Here is a 27,128-nt window from a genome sequence, read left to right on the forward strand (position 1 = left end):
TGACTGTAATGTTATTTTTTAAATGAAAATAAAAAGTGTATTATTAGATGCCCATTTAAATTTGTATGAGAAAAGCAATCCGTGAATAATTTAAGCGGCGCTGAGTGCCATGTTCACACAGAGAGCTGCTGTGTGGGCTCTTGACCTTACCATCACCCAAGAGCGCTGCCTTAACTATGCAAATCTCTGTGTCAAGTTTTCAGGACGTGAGCCTGCTTTAAGCAGCTGCTGTGTAATGTGCTGGTGGCTAAGACTTCCAGGGGCCAATTGCTTTCTGTTTGACAGAGAGTGAGAACGTCGCCTTGTTTAAAAATCAGATGCAGTTAACTTTAATTACTTTCCCTCTGGTTCTGATACTGGCCAGCTGTTCCCTCTCTATCCTGCCCTCTCATATTACTGTAAGATTTTTTTAAAAAAAATATTTAATCCTAACCTGGTTCCTATCCTATTCGACCACATTCAGCTCCCCCCTTTGCATGTGACTTCCCATACCCATGGCTGTCTTCTGTGCTATCTCATACTATATGGAGCCCCGTGCCCCTTGTAATTTATGTTCTTCTGTGTACGTTGCCAGTTTTGCTATAAACTCTTAACTCCGCATGAGGATATTGCAAAGGTGGGTTAGCATTTTTATATAAAACTTATACACCCAGTTCTCTTTAAAGTGGATAAGTATAAATATTCATTAAGCTGCTATCCTATATTCGTTTACCTATTGTCAGGGGTTCAGGGAGAGAGGCGCAGATGAGGGAGGAGACAGAGAGCGAGGGGGAAGGATTCCAGGGTGACGAAGAAGAGGATGACAATGACCCAAGATTGTCCATGAGTCCGTCCAGTGAATCGGAGGACTCCCAAAAGGGAGCCCCTCTGGTCAAGCCAAGGGGAGCTAGAGGGGGAAGCAGTCAGGAGCAGGGAAACGAAGGGGGAACCCCCAGTGGGAGTTGGAGATCGGGACCGGCTGCTCCGCCGGAACGGAGTGAAGGGGGTGGAGTGACCAGTGTGTCAGAAGGAGCAGAACAGGAAGCAGAGAGGGGAAGGAGATCAGGGCAAGACGTCCTGCCGGAAGGGGAGGAAAGTAGTATCGAGGGCAGTGTAACTGTCGAAGAGAAGGTCAGGAGCAACGTACGCGCGCCAAGTTCAAAATGGGAGGCGCGCGGAAGTGAAGAGAGTCCTGGGGAGGAGCCTGGTCCCAAAGCCCGAAGGAGGGGGGAGGAGGCGCCAGAGGATTCAGCCTCTGGGGAGTCCCGAAGGGAGAGAACACAGGGGGGCAGAAAGACCCTGCGGAAAAGGAAAGAGAGGAAGAGGTGGACCAGTACAAGCCTCTTAAACTGGTGTAGAGGCGGGACTGACTCAGAGGGGACTTCAGCGGTCTAAGCGTAACAGACGTAGAGTCACGGAGCTCGGCTGTGAAGCTAAGAATGTTCTTCAATAAAAGCTTTTGTACATAAGCCGGACTGGACTTTGGTCTCTTGTGAGCTGGGACCACGGGTGACTCTGACACCTATATTCGTTTACCTGGTCAGACCAGAATGGGGAAGAATTGGAGGGTTTACCTACTGACAACCATGGGGAGCGGCCCAGCAGGTTATGAAAGGTAGCGTCTGGGCTGTGCGAGATGGAGGAACAACCCAGAGGGGAAGCTACAGATGAGGACTCAGACCCAGGGGAGGGTCCCAAAGGTGTGTCACCCCAGTGCTCCACCCGAACCCCTTCCGTGTCACCCAGATGCTCTGTGCCCACTTCTCCACCAACTTCTGTGCCAGCCTTTTCCTCCGCCCCTGGCACCGCTGGAGCTTGCCCCTCATCCAGCCTTCCAGGAGACACCACCCGTCTGGTCCTAAGCTGGTGGTGACACCTCCTACATTACATAGGTTGTGAAGAGTCCAGCACTGGCACAGACAGCTTAGGCTCAGCCCATTAGAAGGTGTTCCCATTTTCTTGCCTAGTCCAAAGAAATAACCTGCTTGCCACGCTGAAGTGCTGCCTTCTACAGTCTTTATAACAGGACGTAAGGGGGCATGCCGTTTGTTGGATCAACGCTGTGCATAACACCCCTTGGGCCATTGATCCTTGCTTTGCTTATGTACCACACTGATCTGAGCATTAAAAATTTTGGCAGAAAATTTAACCTGAGATTGTTTTCTTTAATTAGCGGGAACCAGGACATTACCTTGGAGTAAAGGTAAAGGGGTAAAGGGACCCCTGACCATTAGGTCCGGTTGCGGACGACTCTGGGGTCACGGCGCTCATCTCGCTTTATTGGCCGAGGGAGCTGGCGTACAGCTTCCGGGTCATGTGGCCAGCATGACTAAGCCTCTTCTGTTGAACCAGAGCAGCACACGGAAACGCCGCTTACCTTTCCACCAGAGTGGGACCTATTTATCTACTTGCACTTTGACATGCTTTCGAACTGCTAGGTTGGCAGGAGCTGGGGCCGAGCAATGGGAGCTCACCCCGTCGCGGGGATTCGAACCGCCAGCCTTCTGATTCGCAAGCCCTATGCTCTGTGGTTTAACCCACAGCGCCAGCCGCGTCCCTTACCTTGGAGTAAGTTCTACCAAATTCAGTTCATCCTACCCTTCTGAGTAGGCACATCTCATATACCAGTTAATTTACGGCAGCCTTATCTAGCCTGGGGCACTCCAAACATTTTGGATCACAACTCCCATCATCCCTGATCATTGACTGTAATAAATGGGGCTGGCAGGAGGATAACTTTGCAGTGTTTCCCAAACTTGGGTCTCCAGCTGTTTTTGGACCACAATTCCCATCATCCCTGACCTCTAGTTGTGCTAGCTAGGGATGATGGGAATTGTAGTCCAAAAACAGCTGGAGACCCAAGTTTGGGAAACCCTGAACTAGAGCAAGGAGATTTGTTAAAACAGGTGCAAAAAGTTCCCTTTCTCCTTAGGATAGGCCCTCCTCCGTTCTGATGGACAGACCATGCTAATCAGCTCACTGCTACTGGCCTTGACAACTGTGTTCTGCCTCCATGGTCAGAGGCAGCACTGTAAGAACAGGATGCATGGCCTCTTAAGTTTTTAACAGTTTGCTGCAAATTCCATTTGTAATCTGAGAACTTGTAGATGAAACCTGCATTCTGCATGTTGCTGGAAGGTCCACCTCCTTTGGACCCATGCCTTGAGAGAGGCAGTGGAATTTCCTAGTGCTGCACTCTCCATCTTTAAGAACTTAATAAGAATCCTTGTCAACTAGACCAAAGACTTATCCAGCTCAGCTTCCCGTTTCCCTGGAAACCACAGGATAGGAGGGTGCTCTTGTGCTCAGGTCCTGCTTGCAGGCATTCCATAATTGGCATCTGGTTGGCCACAGTGATAAAAGGATATTGGTCTATATGGGCCACTGGCCCGATCCATTTGGTTCTTCTTACATTCTCATGGTTTGCTTTGGTCTACCACTGGCAGAGAGCGTTGGACGAAATGTCGGAAGTGGAATTCCAGCTGCGCCTTTCCTTCTTTGATGTCACCTACCACCATTTCTTTGGGAAGACTTGGAGGAGTGCCACGAAGCCCCTTAAAGCTGGGCTGGGACATCCCCCTGCAGTGGTCTTCCACGAGGTAAGGAAGAGATGCTTTGAGTGATGGCTGAAATTGGGGTGTTGTGGGGCACAGGGTGGTGAAGTAGAATTGGCCCAAATCCACAGGGTGGTTCAAAAGCCTGTAGGTGACTCATTATTTCTGCAGTGGGGTGAGGAGTTCATGCTTATACCATAATAGACGCGATGCTAATTTGAGCTGTTTTTAAGGGCCTCTGTTTTCCCTTAGACAGGATGAGTGGAAAGCTGGGATCAGGGAAGGCAGGGCAGGAAAATCTGCCTCCATTGTACTTTCTGACAAGGTAACAGGACAGGGTTGAAGAGCTGAGAGTCCTGGTAGCCTGTTGAGGGCTCAGTAGTAGCTCACAGCTTTGCTGTTTCAAAAAAGTTGGCACCTCAGCCCCAAAGACGGGTTCAGTCTGTTCATATATAGGTCCTGCTGCTTTTGTCCATGTGATGGTGGTTCCACTGCATGTACAGAGGTTCCTGTTGATGCCTCAGGGACCTGTGGAAGTTTAGATCGCCAACGTGCCCCAGGATTTCAGCAAGGACTGTGTTACAGGTTGCAAACAATACTTTGCCAGTATCAATTATTAATAATCATAATGAACTAGAAAGATAGGTACGTGTCTGGGACGCGAGGTTAGGAATGGGTCTCCCGCTGTAAATCATGCAGGCACCTGCCATTGCAATATCTCCCCTTAACTGTAATTGTAATCTGGTGGGTGGTATTGATGTCACAGTGGAAAAAAAGTTCTTCCCTTACACTTTTATTAATAGCTTAATAAACATAATACATACCTCTCTGCTTCTTGGTTTCTGAAACTGGGACCAGAGTTTCTCTGCCCCCTTAGTCTCCTCCTCCACCACGTTGGAATCGTATTATGTTGGGGCTTGAAAGATCCCGGCACCAGGTTGCTTGAGGTGTTAAAAATTATATGCTGGTCTCTTTTGCAACCTCTTGCAGTCATTTTGTGTGCTTTCTTCTCCTGAACTGCTCTGCCAGTGCATGTGTTGGAGGTATTGTCGGAATGCTCAAATGGAGAGGAAGGCGAACCCCTTTTCCACTAGGGATTGCATAAGTGAATTTTCCCCACATCTACTGCTTTAGGAAGCTGCTAGTGTCTTGATGAAGGCTGCAGCCCCTACTCCAGTCCCCAGCCTCATCTCAGACCTAGTTGCATGCCTGGCAACCAACTAACATGAAGGCAAGGGGGGATTCTTATCAGACCTGGAACCCGGGTGTTATCAGTGAATATAGGTAGAGGTCAGCAAAACGTTGGCTGGCCTTGCTAGCCAACCAGCAGTTTGTGGTTGCCAGGAACCTCACCCTGAAGTGAGCAGGAGGTCATGTGCAATCCCGTAAGAATGTAAAAAGAGCCCTTCTGGATCAGACCAATGGCCTGCCTAGTCCAGCATCTTTTGTCTGCAGGAGAGCTTCTCTTGCAAGTTCCAGAGGTCTGAGAAGCCCATTCTGCAGTAACTCGGAGCAGGGCTTTTAGTGTGCCTGCTCTTGTTCTGTGGAATATCATCCCTATTGTTGATTTATGTTGTGGAATATCATCCATATTGTTGAGCTGGCCTCAACCAGAGCCAGGGCTTTTTCGGCTGTGGCCCCGATCTGGTGGAACACTCTGTCACAAGAGACTAGGGCCCTGTGGGCTTTCCGCAGGGCCTGCAAGACAGAGCTGTTCCACCAGGCCTTTGGCCAAGGCACAGTCTGACCCCCTCCTTTGATGATCCTTGTAGAACTCTGGCCCAGTGGTTGCCATTTGATTTTGAATTGATTTTAGAATATTGATTTTAGAATGCTGTGTTACTTTTATTGCTGTTAGCTGCTCTGAGCCCTGTTTTGACTGCGGAGGGTGGGATATAAATAAAAATTATTCTTATTCTTATTCTTATGACAGGAACCCTGATCTGCACTTTCTGGAAACAAGTGAAAAAACCCCCAGATGCTATAACCTTTCCTCATAGAGCAGTTGCTCCAACCCATTGATTTAGGATGCCCCTTTATGTGCTTTTGCTTAAAGGGCTGGTGATCTCTTAGGAGTCGCTTGAGGTTAGATGCTGGAGCCTGAATGATCACAGATACAGCAGGTTAGGATCCTATGATCCTGAGGCTTCATACATCTGTGATTCTATGGCCATGCCAATCACAGGGGGCAGAGTGGTGTGATCTATTCCTCTCAGCAGCTCAAGTGGAGGGTGGGGCACACCCAGACTTGGCTAGATCACAGCCTTGGTCCCTGAGCACACGCTCCTTCCCTGGTAGTTCATGTATTTATTGCATTTCTATCACACCTTTTACTCCAAGGAGCTCAAGGTGGTGTACATGGTTCTTCCTCCTCATTTAATCCCCACAACCTACCTGTATCAAGAACTTTTTAATGTTTGATGTTTGCTATGTTTTTATTATGTTGGAAGTCAGCCAGAGTGGCTGGGACAACCCAGTCAGATGGGCAGAGTATAATAAGAATAATAATAACCTGTGAGGTAGGTTAGGATGAGAGCCAGTGACTGTCCCAAAGTCACCTAGTGAGCTTCATGGCCGAATGGAAATCTGAACCGTGGTCTCCTACGTCCTTTTCCCAAAACACTACCCACTACACCATGCTGTCTTTCCCCCACCCCCATATCACTTATAGGTCTCTCAATATTCTGCTGGATGTCCTGCCTTTCTTCTTTCCCCATTTCTAGTAACATTAGCTATAAAATTATACTCTTTCCCCACTCCTCTCCGGAATGAAGGGTTTGAACAGAACTGGGATTTCTCTTGAGTGTAACTTGGTGGAATTCTCTTCCGCAAGAAGTAGTGACGGCTACACACTTTGATGGCTTTAAAAGAAGGTTAGACAAATTCCCTGAGTTACCCTGCGCATAAGTTGTTCAGGGCTTTGTAAATGAACATGACTCGGTATTGTGCCTCCATTCTGTCTGTCTGCTCTACCCTCACCCCCCAGTCTAGTAAATGATGGAATAGATTTTTAAAAAAATAAAAAATAAAAATTCTCACTGCTTGTCATGCTTGAGCTTAGGCAGCAGATGGTGCTCTTGCTCTAGGAATGATGCAAGGTCAGTAAGCATATCCAACCAATTCAGGGATGGTAGGAGCGGCTGAGGGTGACGGGGTGTCCTTCCCCAGTAACTTTATTCTGTGTTGTCTTAAACTTGGCACCAATAGACCTTGCTCTGAGTAGCCTTGCGTCTTCCCTCCCTCCCCGATGATCCCATTAAGTGGATTGCCTTTCTTTCTTTAAAGGCACTGTTGCGTTTTAGTATTTGTAAAGCACAATTCCCAGGAACTTTAGGATTATGGTGCATTTTTCCATTTCTTTCTCTCCTCCAGTGGCGAATGGATGCAGTGGGCCAATCAGGTGCTCAATACGCTCATCACATTTGATATAGAAAAAATAGGGGTGGTTGGCTTTTGCTGCCCAACTCCCTAAGGGACTGAGTCCTCTCTAAGTTCATGATCAGTCAGAGATGAATGGATGGAGGCAGGATGCAATGAAAGCAAGGCAGATCTTTATTTTTCTGTTGCAACACAGTCCCCCCCCCCTTGCAAAGAGGCAAGAGAGACCCAGAACCAAGAAGAAACATCTCTTTTAAGGGTTTGCATTTTGGCATGGAGAAGAAGCACATCCCTGCTACAAACAGTCAGAAATTACATCATGCACAAGGTGGGGTTACTGTGGCTCAGGCAGGCCAAGGTGTGATATTGCTGAGGATTTAGCAAGTTTTGCATAGTTCCAGACACAGTTTACACAAAACATTAGCATTTGATAAGACAATCAGGATGCCCGTCAGAAATCCCTCAATGCACAGCATCTGGGCAAACAATGACAATTAATACCAAGGAGGTTCATAGATATAGGAGAGGAATCCCTTCAGGAACTTCCCCTGATTGCCATTTGCCTATGTTTTATCAGGCAAGGGGGATTAGAGAGGCAAAGGAAATACTGAGAGTCTTTAGGAGAGCCAAGATGGCTTTTGGATTGCTCTCCTGTGCTATTTTAGACATGTGGTTTATATGCTTATGTATGTGTGTGTACCTTTTGCAATTATCAACATTTATTCTATATTTAAGACCTTAGAATTCCTATAACACATTTCACAGTGATTTTTCGGTGCACAGAAATAATTTCTTCTTATTGGAACTAGTGTCCCCGGAGGGTAGTCCACCAAGGCTCCTGGGACACAGCCCTCCCACTGAATACGTCATGCCATTTTTTCAAAATTGCCTCCTCAGCATCCCAAAGCCATGCTTTCTTTGCTTTCCTGCACACATTTCATACTTCCTTGAACTTACGGAGGTATTTGTGTCATTCTCCTGTTCTTTGGGAGGAGCGTCTGAAGGAGCGTCTCCAGCCCCACCATTCAGCCTGGACACTGAGGTCCAGCTCCGAGGGCCTTCTGGTGGCTCCCTCACTGCGAGAAGTGAAGTTACAGGGAACCAGCCAGAGGGCCTTCTCGGTAGTGGTGCCCGCCCTGTGGAACACCCTCCCATCAGATGTTAAGGAAATAAACAACTATCTGACTTTTAGAAGACATCTGAAGGCAGCCCTGTTTAGGGAAATTTTTAATGACTGATGTTTTAATTTTTAATGTTTTGTTGGAATCTGCCCAGAGTGGCTGGGGAAACCCAGCCAGATGGGTGGGGTAGTAGTAGTAGTAGTAGTAGTAGTAGTGACCATCATCATCATCATCATCATCATCATCATCATCTCTCCAGACTACTCAGCCGATTTTGATCCAAAAGTAGAATTGTGGCAAAGAGTGTGTCTAAAGCAGAAAAACCATGTGATTAGTTGGGCTCATGGAAAGTCAGCCCTGCTAGGAAAGCTCTTAGTCAGTCTGTTGTTTTAAGGCCTGCCCAGCACAGCCAGTATGGCAGATATGGGAGGAGCCAGGACTGCTTCAGAAACAGCCTTATGTGGTAGCATTCACCTGTCAGAATCATGCATTGTTTCCGAGCATACAAAGAGACGCTTCCCTGAAGGCCAGAGAAGCAACAGCGAGTGCTTCTTACTTTAAGGACCGTTTTTGTTTGTTTACTTTAGAAATATAAACAAACAACAGTTTTCAACCTGAGGATCTTCCAGTCTCCATTTGGGCCGGTGGGGAGTCAACGAAGGGAGGGGAGAAGCAAGGAGGAGCAAGTGTCAGGATAAGAGCAGCAGTGGAAGGAGGAAGAGGTGATGAGGGCGGATCAAGGACAAATGCAGGCTGGCCTCTGTGGGCTTCTCTTTGGGCGGGAATGAATTATGCTGGGATTGCAATTCAGCTTTTTTGTTCTTTCAATCAAGGGTGGTATCATGTCCAGTGAGGTCCACGTCTTACCTGTTGCATTTGCAGTCTTATGATTGAATTGAAAACCACTTTCCTGCCATTCCTATTTTTAATCATACAGAGGTGGCTGCTACCGCTTTCAGTGATGCCAGCATGACCTCACAGGGGGGCGAGGGCATGCCACTTGTGGCTCTGAGACCCTTGCTTCCAGGACAGATTTCCCTGCTAGTCTGAGCAACTCGGACACCTGCTTCAGCTGGCTACCAGGTTCCTTTGCCTTTGACTCACATTCTCCATCCTTCTGCCATTTGAAGAGTCTCAAGACCTTCTTGCGACCCTTCTTTCCCACAATAATGGCAGTGCAATCCAACGGAGCCGGTAAAATTGCTCTGCTAAACAGTATCAACAGCAACTGAAAAATCCAGGTTTGTTTTTTTTGTTTTTGCATTGAGGGTATTCCAGGGATTGGAATGCAGCACATGTTAATGGTTTAGAAAGTTGTTTATTCCGTCACAGAGAATAACTGTCAAATCCTGATAAGCCACTCCAAAGAGGGCAGGAGAACATCGTCTCATCTGTCACAAACACGGTTCCTGCGTGGATAATTTGCTGAGCCCCGTTTGCCATTCTCCCCCAGCCGTTCCGTTCCGGCTAATGAACAGCTTCATATCACTGTGATTATTCAATTATTATTTCCCCCTGATGATAATGGGGGAGCACTTGTGTGGAGAGGTTTGCCAAGGTGCCATTGCAAATAATTACATTTCCCTTGTTTACCTTCCTGGGAAGCTGCTTTCAAACCTTTCAGAGAGAGCTGCCTTTGCAGGGGAACCGTCTCTTAATGCTTGTCTTCTTAATGGCAAACAGAGAGAGTTTTCCAAGTTCCTGGATGCCCAGCGGATTCCCCCTGTCGACAATTAGGCATGTGAAATATGCTGCATGCAAGTAATCCTGCTTCCATTACATAAAGCTAGGCAAGCACATAATAAGTAAAAAAAAATATTTATTTGGATTTAATTGTGCGTTCTGTGCTGTGGATCCTGGTGGATGCAAGGTTTTAAAGAACTCACATGTTGTTCCCAGGCTATACAAAGTCCGAGCCAAAGAAGGCTCATTTCTATGATGCCTGTGGAAGAACCTCAAGTGATATCCAAGTACAACAGCCCTCTCCCCTCCTGTGGTTTCCAGCAGCTGGCATTCAGAAACATTACTTCCTCCAACTGTGAAGGCAGAGCATAGCCATCATGGCCAGTTGTCATTGATACTCCTATCTCCATGAATTTGTGCAATCCTCTTTTAAAGCCATCCAAGGGAATTGTGATGTCCACAGAGACCAGTATGTGTGCCCTTCCTTGTCCTACTCTGTCCTACTCTAGTGAGGGGTCACCATTGCAAAGCTCCCAATCCCTATAAGTACAATGCCACATAGGCAGGGCTTTTTAACTCTTCCCTGTCACGGCCCTCATGAAGATGCCCCACCCCGAGGCTGCAATTTGTGGAAGGAAGGCAGGCCTGATTTTGGCTGAAGCCATGGAGGTGGATGAGGGAACAGTGGCCCTTTCTTCTTCAACCACCCAGTTAATGTCAAATGCAACAAGACATTTAATGTAGCCCGTATTGCATTCTCGTTCCGGAGGAAGCTCTGCCAATTTCTCTCCCAAATCTTCACCCCGGTGTAACCCTGGTGGCTTTGACCTGCCATTGTGGTAGCCCCATTCAGGAAAGGAGGCATAGACTAGGAAGACCAATATTGGCACTTCTGGAGACAGCAATAGGCTTAGCGACGCAATGGATACCCACTTTGAGAGAGGTACCCAATTCTTCAGAAACCTGCACATAACTCTGCCTTGCCGGTCCGCTTGTCAACAACCGCTGACAATTTTTTCCATCATTTTGCAATAAAAGATAATAGAATAACGATTTATTTCTGCGGACTGATGCTTTAATGCCTCCCTCCGTTATCCTTCCCTGACAGTCTGTGATTACAGCAAATGTTTTGCCTGTGACACTTGGATAATGACTCTCTAATAGAAGGATTAACCTGCTCTTCAATCACACGCCTGCCAGGGATTGCACCCAGACTTTCCAAGTCATGCTGGTCTAAGGAGAGGCTGGACAAGGTTTGGGAGTGGTCCAGAAGTGATTCCCTTTGACGGGAACTGGCACAGGCTAAATGCCTTCGAGGATCATCATACCCTTAGTAAGCGCTGCTGCTTTTTGGAATCTTGAGATTGTGCAAATGTGCCAAGATAATCTTAGGGTTTCTAATCTCCAAATGGAGAACTACTTAGCCCTTAGCCCACGTGACCTTAGAAATTGGATTTTTGATCAGGATGCCAACCAAGACAGAGCATGCATGATTGCTGCCCGTTACTCTACTTGGTACCTCCAAATTAAGACCAATCACTCAAGGTCCCATTACCTTGAGACTCTGGCCTTCGCACAACTACACAGGGCCTTTGTACAACTAAAATTTCAACAGATGCCCTCGACATATTTGGAGGAGAGATACCGGGGAATTCACCATATGGATCGCAAATTTATACAGTGGTGCCCCGCAAGACGAATGCCTCGCAAGACGGAAAACCCGCTAGACGAAAGGGTTTTCCGTTTTGGAGGCGCTTCGCAAAACGAATTTCCCTATGGGCTTGCTTCGCAAGACGAAAATGTCTTGCGAGTTCCTGCGTTTTTTTTTCTCCCCCCCCTTTTTCTAAGCTGCTAAGCCGCTTATCAGCTGATCCGATAAGCCGATAAGCCGCTAAAAGCCGCTAATAGCGCTAATCCGCTAAGCCGTCAATGGGCTTGCTTCGCAAGACGAAAAAACCGCTAGACGAAGAGACTCGCAGAACGGATTAATTTCGTCTTGCGAGGCACCAATGTACATGGATGCAATCAGGTAGAGGACATCACACACTACCTGCTGATTTGCCCCCCGTATACAACGCCCAGAGGAAAATTTATATCGCCAATTGGCTTCCAGGTCGATCCATACAGGAAGTGACAGCTGAACAGATAAACATCGGTACATTATCCACCAGGTAGCCACATTTGCGCTGGCAGCCAAGAAGCCCCATTCCAGCTATGTGAATGCACTCCAGTCTTAAGTCTTAATGTTGTAAATTTCTTGTTATGTTGTAAACTACTACGAGGTTACGTTGTATGATTTTAGATTAAATTTCCTTTTATTCTCTGTCGTCTGTTGTAAAGGCATTTGGCTATATGCAATAAAATGGATTGATTCCCTTTCGACAGGGGTCAGGGCTGGCCCACCCATTAGCCTTGGTGAGGCAGTTGCCTTGGGTGGCAGGGTGGGGGTGACTGGGAGGGACAGCAGATCCAGCCTCCCCCAGGAGCATACTGCTCACTGCCTCCTGTGCTTGCTGCCCATGGCGGCTAATGCCACTTGCTGCTTTCCAGATTCTTTCCCCCCCCCAGCCCCACCCCCTTCAGCATGCTGTGGCTTCTAGTCACCTCAGGCAGAGGAAGAAGCAGTGATTGGGGGGGGGCTCCCCTGCCCTTTTCTGCTTCGCTGTAAGTGGCAAAATGACTTGGGCTGGCCCTGCCAGGGGTTGTTGGGTGTTCATTTTCACTCCTCCCACCCTTGGCTACTGCTAATGCCATGACTGATATGGACCCAGCGCTGTGGGCACCCACTCTGGGCTGCCACTGAGGGCCAAGGGCTGCACCCACATGAAAGTTGCAGAAAGTTGGTGTATGAAACCTGAGTGAGAGGTGGGGAAATCAAGATCTCCCAGGGTGGGAGACTAGGAGGGGAAAGGCTAGATTCAGCAGGCTCTTCTATTCTTATGTACCATATTTGTGTCCTTGGAAGAAGTTCCAGATATACAGGCAGCAAGGGACCGCAGTTTGGAATCGGCTTTAAGCTGCTATGATAACCCAACTCATCTCCTCTCCCCTTTTGCCCTCCCATTCCAGACTGTTTATTTCCACACATCTTTGGATTATCCCAGCATCGTTTTGGTGGTGGAGGTCGTAGCAACAGCCAGGAGGCGGGACGGGACCCCGCAGGAGATGTCGTGTGGTTTTGGGATCATACATTTGTTTAACAGCAGATCTGAGCCAGCAAACCTGAACTTGAAGGACAAAGGGTAAATGGATAAACTTTTGTAATAGCAGAGGCAGATTTCTGTGTCTTTAGGGTTGTTTACACAGTAAAGATTAGCTGGTTGTTAAGCCTAGAGCTGTGTTTGTGTAGACATAGTTGGGGTAACAACTGACCAGTGTGCCAATGGTCAGGGATGATGGGAATTGAAGTCCCAACAACATTTGGAGGACTGAAGGTTAAAGAGGGTTTCTGGTTTTTATTTACTACAGTGGTACCTCGGGTTAAGAACTTAATTGATTCCGGAACGTCCGTTCTTAACCTGTAACTGTTCTTAACCTGAAGCACCACTTTAGCTAATGGGGCCTCCTGCTGCCGCTGCGTGATTTCTGTTCTCATCCTGAAGCAAAGTTCTTAACCTGAGGTACCTTTTCTGAGTTAGTGGAGTCTGTAACCAGAAGTGTCTGTAACCTGAAGCGCCTGTAACCCGAGGTACCACTATACTCTGTACTGGGACAAAAGATGACACCAACCCTCTGTATCATGTTCTGTCTCCTTTTTCTCCCTAGGCTCAGTTTGTATCATGGGACCCCACGAGCCCTCTTGCACCCACTTCTCCAAGAGCCAATAGAGAGTAAGTCATGAGGCATACCACTATTTTCACATGCTAGACAGTGTGCTCTTTGCATATGTATTAAGGCGGATCCATAAAATTCTGAGGGAAAGCAAAATATGGCCTCAGAGTGGAGGGGATGAATGAGCCCAAAGTACCCACCCACAAAAGAGTCTGCATGCTGTGTCTCTGTATACTTCAGCAGTCTGCCTTGCCTCCTTCCAATCAGCCCTTCCATGACTGGTCATTCTGTCTCATCTTTGCACTGAGTGTGACTGGAGCATACGGTCACTTCTGAGACAGAAGCACTCTTTGCCCACTCTCAGAGACATCTATCTGCCTGTTGCATCCCTGCTTGAAGCACTGCTCTGGAATTGTGTTATTCTAATACGTGACACACAAAAGCAAGCAAATCATGCACAAACCCAGGGCCCGGTCTTGTTTACGACCAGCTAGCCCTTAACACACTCTAAAACTAAACCTCTTGGGAAGTAACAAGAAACATGCCTCTGATTTTAAATCAGATAAAGAGTGTGGTTCAGAAGTCTGGAAATGCCGATCCAAACTGCCTTTAGACAGACTGCTTCCAGGGAGCTGTCAGATTTAATTTACTGTTTGTTTTCCATCTTACCTGCTGACCGATTCCTCCCTTATCCCACCCTAAGTGTCTGCTCTGGTGCTGCAGCAACCATGTCAACCTTTTACAACAGCCCAGCTGTTTCTGGACAGTCGCTCTGTGCAGCCCAGACATGAGCCAAATCCATTTGGGAGGGACAGAGGTCCTTGTTGGCGGCAGTTTTGCAGGAGGGCACAGTCTCATGCCGAATATTTAATGCAGATTGTTTTTTTTTTTATAATAATTTTTATTGATTTTACAACATAAACAAAAAACAAACAAACATAATGCGACTTCCCCAAACCTCCCCTTCACTGCATCCAAATTTCAAAATTTTTAGCAATTCTTCATCCCATTTTTATATTTAATTCTCTTTAAAAAGAGTTTCTACTTTATAAATTTCGATTTATAGCTGTAATTCTTTGTGTCCAATCCCCTGACATCTTAACATTCCGAAATTTTACAACAATTTTTAAGATAGATTTTAAATTTTTTCCAGTCCTCCTCCACTGTCTCTTTCCTCTGGTCACGGATTCTGCCGGTCATCTCTGCCAGTCCCATAAATTCAGTCACCTTGGTCTGCCATTCTTCCAGAGTAGGTAATTCTTTAGTCTTCCAATACTTCGCCAAAAGGATTCTTGCTGCTGTTGTTGCGTACATAAAAAAGGTCCTATCTTTCTTTGGTACCAATTGGCCGACCATGCCCAGGAGAAAAGCCTCCGGTTTCTTTACAAATGTCCACTTAAGGATTTTCTTAATTTCATTATAGATCATTTCCCAGTAGGCCTTAATCTTTGGGCAGGTCCACCAAAGGTGATAAAAGGTTCCTTCACATTCATTACACTTCCAGCAATTGTTATTGGGCAAATGATATATCTTTGCAAGCTTGACTGGGGTCATGTACCACCTATAGATCATTTTCATTATGTTCTCTTTCAGGGCACTACATGCCGTAAATTTAATACCTGTGGTCCATAACTGCTCCCAGTCAGCAAACATAATATCATGACCAATATCCTGTGCCCACTTAATCATGGCTGATTTAACCGTTTCATCTTGTGTATTCCATTTTAGCAGCAGATTATACATTCTAGACAAATTCTTAGTATTGGGTTCTAGCAATTCTGTTTCTAACTTTGACCTCTCCTTCTGAAATCCTAGTTTTCTGTCCTGCTTAAAAGTTTCATTAATCTGGTAGTAATGTAACCAATCTCGGACTTTAGGTTTCAATTTCTCAAAACTCTGTAGTTTCAACTTTTCACCATCATATTCTATAATTTCACAATATTTTGGCCAGTCTGTATCCATGTTCAATCTTTTTACCGCCTTAGCTTCCATTGGTGACAGCCACCTGGGGGTTTTACTTTCAAACAAATCTTTATATCGATTCCATACATTATACAATGCTTTCCTAATAATATGATTTTTAAAATTTCTATGTACCTTTACCTTGTCATACCATAAATATGCATGCCAACCAAAACTATTATCATAACCTTCCAAGTCCAGAATGTCTGTATTCTCAAGAAGTAGCCATGGTTTCAGCCAGCAAAAAGCTGCTGCTTCATAATAAAGTTTTAAGTCCGGCAGGGCAAAGCCCCCTCTATCCTTTGCATCAGTCAAAATCTTAAATTTAATTCTGGGTTTTTTGCCCTGCCAGACAAATTTAGATATATCTTTCTGCCACTTCTTGAAACAGTCCATCTTATCTAAAATTTGCAATGTCTGGAACAAAAACAACAATCTCGGCAATACATTCATCTTAATTACAGCAATTCGGCCTAACAAGGAAAGTCTCAATCTTGACCATATATCGAAATCTTTCTTCACTTCAGCCCAGCATTTCTCATAGTTATCTTTAAATAGGTTCACATTCTTAGATGTTAAATTCACCCCCAGATATTTTACCTTTTTAGTAATTTCCAAACCAGTTTCTCTTTGAAAACTATCTTTTTCCCCCACCGTAAGATTTTTTTCCAACACCTTTGTCTTGTGTTTATTCAATTTAAAACCTGCTACCTGACCAAATATTTCAATAAGTTCCAGAACTCTTTTTGTACTAGTTTCTGGCTGTTGTAATGTCAAAACTAAGTCATCTGCAAATGCTCTTAGCTTATAATGTTTAGTTCCGACCTGTATACCTTTAACCAGCTGGTCTCTTCTAATCATATTAAGGAAAACCTCCAGTACCGATATAAACAATAGAGGGGAAATTGGGCATCCCTGTCGTGTCCCTTTCTCTATTGGAATTTCATCCATAACCATACCATTTACAATAAGTTTGGCCTTTTGCTCAGAATAAATTGCACTTATACCATTTTCAAAGTTCTTGCCTACCCCCATTCCTTGGAGATTCCTCTTCATAAAGCTCCAACAAATATTGTCAAAGGCTTTCTCTGCATCCACAAAAATCAAAACAGCTTTTCTATTTATATCAGTTTCCAAAAGTTCTAGAATATCTATAATATTCCTCACATTGTCTGACAATTGCCTGCCTGGTAGAAAGCCTGTTTGGTCCCTGTGAATCTCCTCTAACAAAACTTTTTTGAATCTTTTTGCTAGAATGTCTGCAAAAATTTTATAATCCACATTCAAAAGTGATATAGGGCGGTAATTCTTAACTTGATGTTTCTCAGTTTCTGTCTTTGGTATAAGTGAGATGAATGCTTCCTTCCACGATTCGGGAGCCTTTTTCCCCTCCAAAATTTGATTGCAAACTTCTTTCAGTGGTTGTATTAACCAATCCTTCAATACTTTATAATATCTCGCAGTTAGTCCATCTGGTCCTGGTGATTTTCCCAGCTTCATATCCTGGATGGCACTCTCTATTTCTTGATCTGTAATTTTCTCATTTAAACTCCTTCTGTTGTTTTCAGAGATTTTTGATAGTCCGTATTTTCCAATAAATTCTTCTATCTCCTGTTCATTTTTTGGCCCTTGTTTGTATAATTTCTTAAAGAAACTTTGAAAACAATTACTTATCTCATTTGGTTTATTAATAGACTTCCCATCTACTTCGAGTGATGTCACTGTATTCAGTTTTTGTCTCTTTTTCAGTTGCCAAGACAGTAGCTTCCCACATTTATCTGCAGATTCAAAAGTCTTTTGTCTCATTTGTTTAATTTTCCATTCTATTTCCTGATTCATCAATTCCATATATTGTGTTTGATAGAATTTTATTTCTCTTAATATCTCCTGGGATTTAGGCTTAGATCTCAGTTTCTTCTCCCCTTCTTTTATTAGATTCCAAATTTTCTCTTTCTTCTCATTCTGTTTTTTCCTCTTTATTGAATTCTGTTGTATTAGGAAGCCACGCATCACGGCTTTACTTGCGTCCCAAATGATTCTTTTTTCTGTGTCTGATCTTAAATTGATCTCGAAGTAGTCTTTAAGTGTTTTTTGGGCCTTTTTGCAAATTTCCTCATCTCCAAAGAGGGTGTCATTCATTCTCCATCTAAAGGTTCCAGCTGTTGTCAGTTTCATTTCCATCTTGACAGCATTGTGGTCAGAGCAGGTCTTTGGGCAGATTTCTGTTTTTTTAACCTTTGATGCCAGATTACTAGAAATCCATATTTGATCGATTCTAGTCCATGTCATTTTTGCTTCAGAGAAGAAGGTCCCCTCCCTTTCCAGAGGGTTCCTAGTTCTCCAAATATCAATCAGATCCATAGTGTCAGTCAGGTCAAAAAAGGTCTTTGGTAGTCTTCCATCATTAGATATTGTTTGTCTTTGGGCCTTATCCATGTTTGTAGAGACGACTCCATTCATGTCACCCATCATTATAATTTTAAAGTCCAAAAAGTCCATTAAAGTCTCATGCAACTTCTTGAAGAATTCAGCCTTCCCCTCATTTGGTGCATAAACTCCAACAATCAATATTTTTTCTCCATGAATTTGGATTTCCACTGCCAGGTATCTTCCTTGGTCATCCTTAAAGATCAATTTTGGTTCAAATTTTTCCTTGACATAAATCACAACTCCTCTTTTCTTGACTCTATCTGATGATATAAATTCTTGTCCTAATCTCTTGTTTGTTAAAAGTTTTCTATGTATATTTAATGCAGATTGAATCCCTCTTTGAGGACAGTGCCCAGTTGATACATAGCAGCAAATGGGATGGGATGAGCTATTTAGATATGCTGCAATTGGTTTTCCTGCTGCAAATCTGGCTTCTGCCAGAGAGAAGAACAACCTTGGAGTGAGGCAAGGTTGGCCATGCTGATGGGAAGGGAAGGTAAAAGGAGAACATGAGCAATACGGTGGCCTGCTTTGTGCCTCACACTAATCCACGGTTTATTGAGCCCAAGCTGAACCATGGTTTGCTTGAATGTCTGAACCCAGCCAAGCAGACTAACCTTGCATTGCTTTCTGGGAACAAACCACTGTGTGAAGCCATGGTTTGTTGAATTGCAGACCATTAACAAAACAACAACAAACAAACCTATGGTCACGTAAAGCATCCTCAATAAACAGACGAGAATTGTAGACCATGGCTTGTTTTAAGTGTGGGTTAGTGTAACATCCAAACCAAACAGCCTTGCTTAACCACACTTTGTTTGGCCACCCCAGCCCAGATGCTTTCTGGCTTACAGAGCCATGAGAGGAAAGAGCAGCAGGAAAACAACAAAATTTGGAGAGTGAAGATGTGGGTTGTTTGTTCATCAGTGAGATGGTGGACAAACTATGGTTAAAACAAACCATGACTTAGCACTTTGTGAGGACACAACCATTGTCTGCTAAGCCTGTGCTTCTGATTGAGTTCCAGCTCCCTTTAGAACAGTGCAAAAGAAAGAATTTTGGGTGTGGCTTGTCAAGCGGGGGTGAGCAAAGAAGTACCTCTTAAACCCCCCCCTACACATACCCTTACACACATACACAACACACATAAACAGGCTAAAGATCCAGAGATGCCCCCAATTGTACTTTGAGTACATCCCTCAGTATTAATGGACTTGACTATTTCATTTCATTAATTTCAGTGGGTTTATTCTGAATAAACTTAGTTGAAAAGAATCCATAGGAGTCCTGCTGTCTTCCATTTCAGTGTGGCTTATTTTCTTGGGCAAGGCAGGGCCCTTCTTAGTCTCACTGAATTAAGAAAAAAAAGTTTCCTATTCTCCTTTCTTTAGTGAACAAGAACCTGATGGTGATTGACAGCTGTCATCTTCAATGCAGCTTGCAGCCACACCCACCCCTGGAGGCTGTCTATCACCTCCTGCCAGAGAACACCCCTGTGTCCAGCTTGCAGAGAATCCCTGGCATGCTAACAGCACATGAAGGTATTGTGAAAGACACACTTTTTCTTTTTGCGGTGTGAAAGACTAGGAGCATAGGATGGAAGCTGCATTATACCAAACCAGACCATTGGTCCATCTAGCTCTGTACTGTCAACACTGGTTGGCAGCAGCAGTTCAGGGTTTCGGGCAGTTCAGGGTTTTGGCACTGTGACTGCTCATCCTTTTAGCCTTCCTCTTGACCATGCTAAAATTGTATACTTTCCTGGATTTGACCTGCCGAATTCCTCAAGTCCGAAAATGTGTGGTAACTGGAAAACCTGCTGATAAATCACTTCACTAAATCACACTCTGTGTGGGGCTACCCTTTATGTTAGTCCAGAGGCTGTAGCTGGTGCAGAACACAGAGACTTAGGTTGCTTGAGTAGGCAAACTACTGCCAGCATATAACACCCTATTTGCAGGATTTGTGGTGGCTACCAGTCTGCTACCGTGTCAGGTTCAAGGTGCTGGCGCTAACATGAAAGCCTCTGGTGATTGAGAGCAGGGCTTTTAGTGTGGCTGCTAGTGTCCTGTGGAATAGCATCCCTGTCGAGATGTGACAGGCACCCACTATCTGCAGTTTCCAGAAACAGTTGAAGGATTTCTGTTCTGATTGGCTTTCCCACAAGTGTCCACCTGTTAGGGTTTTGCAGTGGAGGGGAAACTTAACAGACTGCTCAGAACACAGGTAAACTTTCAGCTTAGGACAGAGCTCCCTAAATGTTCATTCCCCAAAAGAATGTGAAGGGGAAGTTCCCTGCTTTCTTGTGCTTAACTGGAGCCTTCTGTTCCTTTGTGGCATCAGCAACTGTTATAACAATCCCTACCTATTTGCATGCCTAGCAATCAATGAACCTCCCACTCATTAAAAGGGGCAATGACTTCTATGCTTAGCCAAAGCAGTAGGTCAGGAATGTAGGTGGGCAAACAGACATATATCCTGTTCGGTTGCACATTTACACGACTGTTTGGGAATTGGGAAATGGTTAAAGGTGAGGATCCGAAGGGATGGAGAGGAGAAGGAAGCAGGTTTCTGGGGTTTGTGTGTACCTGTATGCAAACTCTCTCTTTATCCGCAAACAAGCCAGGCCACACTCTGTCACATGGCCATTCCCAGAGCACCCAAATTAACATTCAGCAGCTGTACTCGTACAACAGGATTTCCTGGTTGTTGTCTGTGTTGGCTGTGCTTTGCATCATTTACAAAACATACCATTATCATGGACAGCTAACAAAGTGACCTGTGTATAGGAAGGTCCTGTATATTGCAGACTTCCTGGGTGGTAGGAAGTGGTAGGGGAGGTGGAGTCATGCCCTACAACTAGACCTAGTCATGTTTTTGTTGGTTGGTTAAAACGACTTGCAACCAAACAGGTTCTCTGAGACCAGTGACTAGTGTTGGGAGTTTAGACCGGAGGCACTAGAGCCTTGAAATGGAGGAGGCGAAAGATCCGAACTTGTCTGATCAGACAAGGGCAGAAGGACAGGTTTTGCGGTACTTATACCAGGCCAGGCTAGTCTACTAGAGGCTTCATGTGACCTGTCAGTTGTGGGGGGCAGTGTTTTCCCTTGGTTTTTGTATCTGAAGGCCTGAACATGCAGCCTGTGGGAGCTCATTAGACTTGATTCTAGCCCCAGGTCACGAGATCCCTTGTTTGAGCCACAAAGGCCCAGAAATAAAAGCCCTTTAATTGGATTTCAGTCTGAGATTTCAGAGGAAAGGGAGGCGGGGTGTCAAATTTCAAAGCTCTCCCTCAATGCACATTTTTGGATTGTGCTGAGCACCCCTTTGACTCCATCTTCATCCAAAAGTTGAAACTTGGGAATGGGGAACATTTAGGAAGGGGGCCCAGAAATTTCATTGCTTCCTTGGAAAGCAGTTGAGAGGTCTAAAAGTGGGCATTTCAAAATTCTCTGTGGCAGACCCTATGTCAGGGGTAAGCAAACTTTTCATCAGGGGGCTGGTCCACTGTCCCTCAGGCCTTGTGGGGGGCCAGACTATATATATTTTTTGGGGGGGTGAATGAATTCCTATGCCCCACAAATAACCCAGAGATGCATGTTTTTTAAAAAAGCACACATTCTACTCATGTAAAAACACCAGGCAGGCCCCACAAATAACCCAGAGATGCATTTTAAATAAAAGGACACATTCTACTCACATAAAAACACACTGATTCCCGGACTGTCTGCAGGCCGGATTTAGAAGGTGATTGAGCCGAATCTCGCCCCTGGGCCTTAGTTTGCCTACCCATGCCCTATGTTGTGGGCTTCATTATATACCTTTTGGCAAATGCTGAAGATGCCTTGCTTTACCCTGGCTTTTCTAGACTTGAGATACATATTTTTAAGGACCCACCTTATTTCTGCAGTTTTAAGTCATTTGAAACTGCTTTTAATAATTATTTATATTTCTTTATTAAATTTATTGGTCGCCTTTTCTTACCAAGGTAACTCAAAACGACTTACAATATATAAACAAGCACATGCATTAAAAGGAGAAAACAAAAACAAACTAAAAGACAAACCTAAAAGGCAGGATTAAAACATCTCACCCACTCAAGGAGGCCCAAGGCCTGATGGAAAAGAAATGTTTGTGTAATGATGGTGCTAGTTGAGCCTCCCTGTGGAGAATGTTCCACAAGTGGGGAGCCACCACTGAAAAGGCCATGTTCTCATACGGCTACTCTCCAGGCCTGCCAAGGCGGATCCACATGAAGAAGGGTCTCAGACAATAATTGAAGGGTCTGGGTCAGTTCATGTGGAGAGAAGCGGTCCCTGAGGTGTTGAGGTCCTTAGCTACGTAAGGCTTTAAAGGTCAAACCCAGCACTTTGAGAGGTGATAGGAAAACCAACTTCAAATGTCTGAAGGACTGCCACATTTAAGATTGAGCAAGCTTGTTTCCTGCTCCCCCAGAGGGTAGGACCTGAACCGATGGATTTAAAAGAAAAGAAAGAAGATTCAAACTAAACATTAGGAAGAACTTTCTGATGGGAAGAGCTGTTTGACAGTGGAAGGTGGTAGACTCTCCTTCATTGGAGGTTTTTATGCAGAAGTAGGGTGGCCATCTGTCAATGATTCTTTAGTTGTGATTCCTGCATTGCAGGGGGTTGGACCAGATGACCCTCGGGGGTCCCTTCCAACTCTGCAATGATAATCATAATAAAAGTGACCAGATCTTCACACACAATCAGAGCACATATAGTTAGACAGACAGAAAAAAAAATCACAGGCACACACACACACAGCCAGGCGCACACACACTAGAGCCTAATGAATGATTCATCTTTTCAAGTTCTGGGCATGAAAATGGCCCTTGCTGGCTGTGTTACTTTGACAAAGATCTGTGTCCTCCAAAGTTAGCACTCCAGCCCTTCTGTTCTTGTTTGTTCTCCTTAACCAAGACGGCCCCACAGTAAATACTACTTGGTTACTGGGCAAGACAGAGCCGAGGGCCTGAAATTGGCTGCAAATGGGCACTTCCAGCCAAATGTACCCTGTAATTTGATACACTGAAGCTTTGGATAACAGCCTCTATGAAATTGAGGAGGTATATTTGGCTCCCAAAATTGAATTAAGGCAGATTCTAGTGTTAGCAAAGCTAATTTGTCAGAAACTCTCCGTTCCCAGCACTTCCTGCGGCTCTTAAACTGCTCCGCCAGCCAGAGATGTATTATTTCATTCTATTGCCGGGTGCTTTCTGTGTCGCTGGGGCTGTGCCTCCTAACTATACAGTGCAGGCTCAGTAATGCACAGTTGTGTATCTTGGGGAGGACAAGAAGAATCTTTAATCAGCTGCCCTCTTGGGGAGAAAAGCGTTACGGGATGGTTTCCCTTACCACTTTCTTCCCTTCCGGGCATGTAGATTTCAGGCACACCGCAGGTAAGTAGGAGGAAAGAACACTTGGCAATAGCTCAAGGATTCTGAAGGTGAGCCGCCTCACCCCAGCAACCATTCTGGGAGAGGAACAAGTCAAGGGGACGATGTGCCTCTTCACAGCTTTCATGTCACTGGAGTAGCGCAAGGCAGGGCTGACCCTGTCCAGGTGTTGCTGGAATCCAGCTCCCATCAGCCCCAGCCAGAGTGGTCAGTGATAATGGGAGTTGTAGATCTGGAGGTCAGCAGGTTGCTCATCCCTTCATTAAAAGTAGGAGATGATGGAGGTATCTAGGCTATTATTACGTTATGTTCAGTACAGGTGAGTGATGGAGGTAGCTAGTGACATTAAATGCAAGTAACAGTCTCATTCAGGGATGGGGAACCTGTGAACCTCTCTATATTTTTGGACTCCCAACTCCCATCAGCCCCAGCCAGAGTGGTCAGAGGTCAGGGATAATGGGAGTTTTAGTCCACAGCATCAGGACAGTCACCCTGTTGCCTACTCTTGCTGTAAGGGCTATCTGTCAATTGAACTGAGAAGGCACTCTTGAGTCAGAACGTTCAGGGTTCAGCCATGAGAACAGCCTCGGTCCCTACTCCTGTAATATCAGGACAATAATACAGGTAGTCTTTCTTCTGTGCTCTTTTTAATGCTGTGTCTCTTAACACTGTAGAGTACCTTGCTGTTGCTTTTAGGTGCGTGATAAATATAAAAAATTAGTATGTGGTGCTTCAAATGCTCTGAAAAGATATGAGTCATGCGTGGACAACGCTCGCCCCCAAAGTCAGCCTGCTGTTATTTCAGGAATATTCCCACAGCAAGGAAATGTTAAGAATCTCCAACTCTCCTCTGGACACTTCCTTGTCCACAGAATCCAGCTGACATTGCATTAATGCAGATGACTTTCCAAGTGGGTCCTTCTTCTCCTGCCATGCCCTAAAGATCTTTTCTTCTGCAACTGTATCCTGGGGATTCAAGGAACTTGATCCGTCATCCCCGCCGACAGGCTCATCAATCTCCCACTTGGCTGCTGTTTGGCCGTGAGCTTTTCCCGGCGACGAGCTTAGCAACCTTGTCACTTCATGCAAAGTCACTCTTGGCTGTGCAGAGGGTTGGAATCACACCTCTCCAGCCTCCATTAGCGTAATGGAGATAGATGGGTCGTGCAGGTGAAAGGTGACTCTGGTGCTCTGCAAAGCTGTTGGCGCAGCACAGGCTGGGAGAGGATCAGGCTAGCTTAGTTCATTCCCCTCCCCCCCCCCCGCCGCCTTAACTGGCTCAGCTGTAGATTTGCGGTGGCTAAGCTCTCCAGCACCCCCCTCCGGTTAACTCAAATAATTAGCCAAGATCTTCCAACCCACCTCTATGAAATCTGGTACTTTTATCCTAGCAATATATTTTTTATAATTTTTATTGAAGGTTTTCCTAATTTGAGGGGCTCAGAAAATATGCCTACCCATCTCTGTTGCCTTCTTGCATTTCCAAAATGCATTTGCCACCTAAGAAGAGCTACTGGATCAGGACAACAGTCTATCTACTCCAGCCTCCTATTCTCACAGTGGCCAACCTGTGGGAAACCAGCAAGCATGATTTGAGCGCAAGAGCATTCTCCCCTCCTGCAGCTTCCAGCAACTGGTATTCAGAAGCATTTGCCACCACCGACTGTGGAGGTAGAGCATAGCCATTGCGGCTTGTAGCCATTAACAGCCTTCCCCTCCATGAATTTGTGTAATCCTCTTCTAAAGCCATCCAGGTTGGTGGCTTTCACTGCCTCCTGTCGGAGTGAGTTCCATAGTGTAGCTGAGTGCTATGAGAAGCCTTTGTTGCTGTCTGGAGGCTGCTGCTTAGGCTCCTTGCTGGAGATACCTCGTTGCTTAGCACTTTGAGTCTTAGTGCTGGCTCCTTACCTTTTCACCCTGGAGAGCTCTCTTGCCTCCAAGCCCACCTCCAAACCCAGGCTAGAAGCATCCTTCATGAATCGGCCCAGTTCTGACCAAGGAGAAGAGTCGGTGGAAGAAGATTGGAAAAAATTTAAAGTTTATCTTCAGAAATATTGTAAAATTAAGGAAAGTTAGAAAGATGTTGGAATAGAATTATGTGGTTTTGGCAGAAAAGATATAAAGGATTAAGTAAAAATGAATTGGTGAAAGAAGAGAATGCAAAATCACAATATATTAAGATAAATTATTAAGATAAAAACAAAGCTGGAAAGGATTTGCTGAAATATCTGACTGAATTAGAATACAAAAATGGGAGGTGTGAGGGGGTCAAGGAAGTAAGTGAATGAAAGCAAGTGATGTAAAGGTTTGATCTGTTTTTCCTTTTTTTTCAATTGTTTGTATTTTTTCTGTCTTTTTTATTTTTCTTTTTTTCTTTTTTCTTTTTTCTCTTTGTAATCTTTAAAATTTGAATAAATATATATATTTTTTAAAAAAAGAATCTGCCCAGTTCTGTTTTCAAAGCCATCTGAATTAATACCCTTCTACCTACTGCCACTACAGCATTTCCAGCTACTGGCCTACATTCCATCTCCCGCCCTCCTTCTCCCTGGCAGATGCCTTTGGAAGGGCCCCAGGTGTTGACATGGTGGGCCCCAAGGCTTTCTGTTGGAAAGACCAGCATGGAACCTTACAGAGGGGCTCAAGAAGAGGTTGCTGCCTTGCTGCTGGTTTTCTTCCCATGCTTGAATTAACTCAAGTGCAACTTTCTCCCGGCCGGCCAGAGGAGGGGCGGGGGAAGGCTGAGCCAAAGGGAGAGAACATCTGTTCCAGTTCTTTCCTGATGCGCTTTTCTTTGAACGATTGAATGCTACAATTTGTCGCCCAAGGCGTTTTTTTGTAGTAGGGCTCAGGTAGCGTCAGCAGTTTTAACATTTCTTTATTTATTGTACTTCTTGTTGGGATTTTTTTTTTTTAAGAAATAGTCCCTCCCCCTCTCTTTTAGTATAAGATTTTATGCAGTTCATTGCTTTTTGAGGCCTGGTATAAATGCTGCTTCTCCCACAGAGCCTCTCAGAGAGCTCTGCTTCTTTCTGACATTGTGTGGGTAGCCAGCAAAGCCCCTTTGCTGGTTGCTGTTGTTAATTCGATTTACAAACCGCCCTTTATCAAAAGATCCAAGGGTGGTGTACAACATGAAGAACACATTTTATGGAGCACAATAATGAAAAGATAATAACAGGTATCATAATAATAACATAAGCATAATAACGGTCCCCTCCACAACTTTAACAGGCCAAAAGCATGGGTAAAAATGAATGTTTACAGGGCTGATGAGTGGACACTCTGTGTTCTGGATTTTTTTATTTTATTATTCCCCTAACATGCTTTCAGACGCGGGTGGCACTGTGGGTTAAACCACAGAGCCTAGGGCTTGCCAATCAGAAGGTTGGCGGTTCGAATCCCCGCGAAGGGGTGAGCTCCGTTGCTTGGTCCCTGCTCCTGCCAACCTAGCAGTTCAAAAGCATGTCAGAGTGCAAGTAGATAAATAGGGACCGCTCCGGTGGGAAGGTAAACGGCGTTTCCGTGCGCTGCTCTGGTTTGCCAGAAGCGGCTTAGTCATGCTGGCCACATGACCCAGAAGCTGTACGCCGGCTCCCTCGGCCAATAAAGCGAGATGAGTGCCGCAACCCCAGAGTCAGCCACGACTGGACCTAATGGTCAGGGGTCCCTTTATAACATGCTTACCTTATAACATGCTTACATAAAAATGACATTACAAACACTATATTGGGGTCAAATAGGCCCAGCCATAGTCTAAAAAAGGCCTTTCTCTTTGCATTCAGATGCCTCCACATTCAATCCCTAGCATCTCCAGGTAGAGCTAAGAAA

The 27,128-nt window shown here is 45.1% G+C and overlaps 1 protein-coding gene across 2 annotated transcripts in view; it reads left to right on the forward strand.

Moving 5' to 3' along the window:
• Positions 1-27,128, forward strand: part of NPHP4 (nephrocystin 4) — a 99,773-nt gene that overhangs the window by 8,406 nt on the left and 64,239 nt on the right. For both annotated transcript variants that reach the window (XM_081870757.1, XM_081870758.1), the window contains exons 3-6: positions 3,426-3,578; positions 12,785-12,957; positions 13,481-13,545; positions 19,270-19,419. In XM_081870757.1, coding sequence (XP_081726883.1) covers positions 3,426-3,578; positions 12,785-12,957; positions 13,481-13,545; positions 19,270-19,419 — 541 coding nt within the window. The remainder of the gene's footprint in view (positions 1-3,425; positions 3,579-12,784; positions 12,958-13,480; positions 13,546-19,269; positions 19,420-27,128) is intronic.

The sequence above is a fragment of the Podarcis erhardii genome, assembly GCF_964252035.2.
Source record: "Podarcis erhardii genome assembly, chromosome: 7".
NCBI lineage: Eukaryota > Metazoa > Chordata > Lepidosauria > Squamata > Lacertidae > Podarcis > Podarcis erhardii.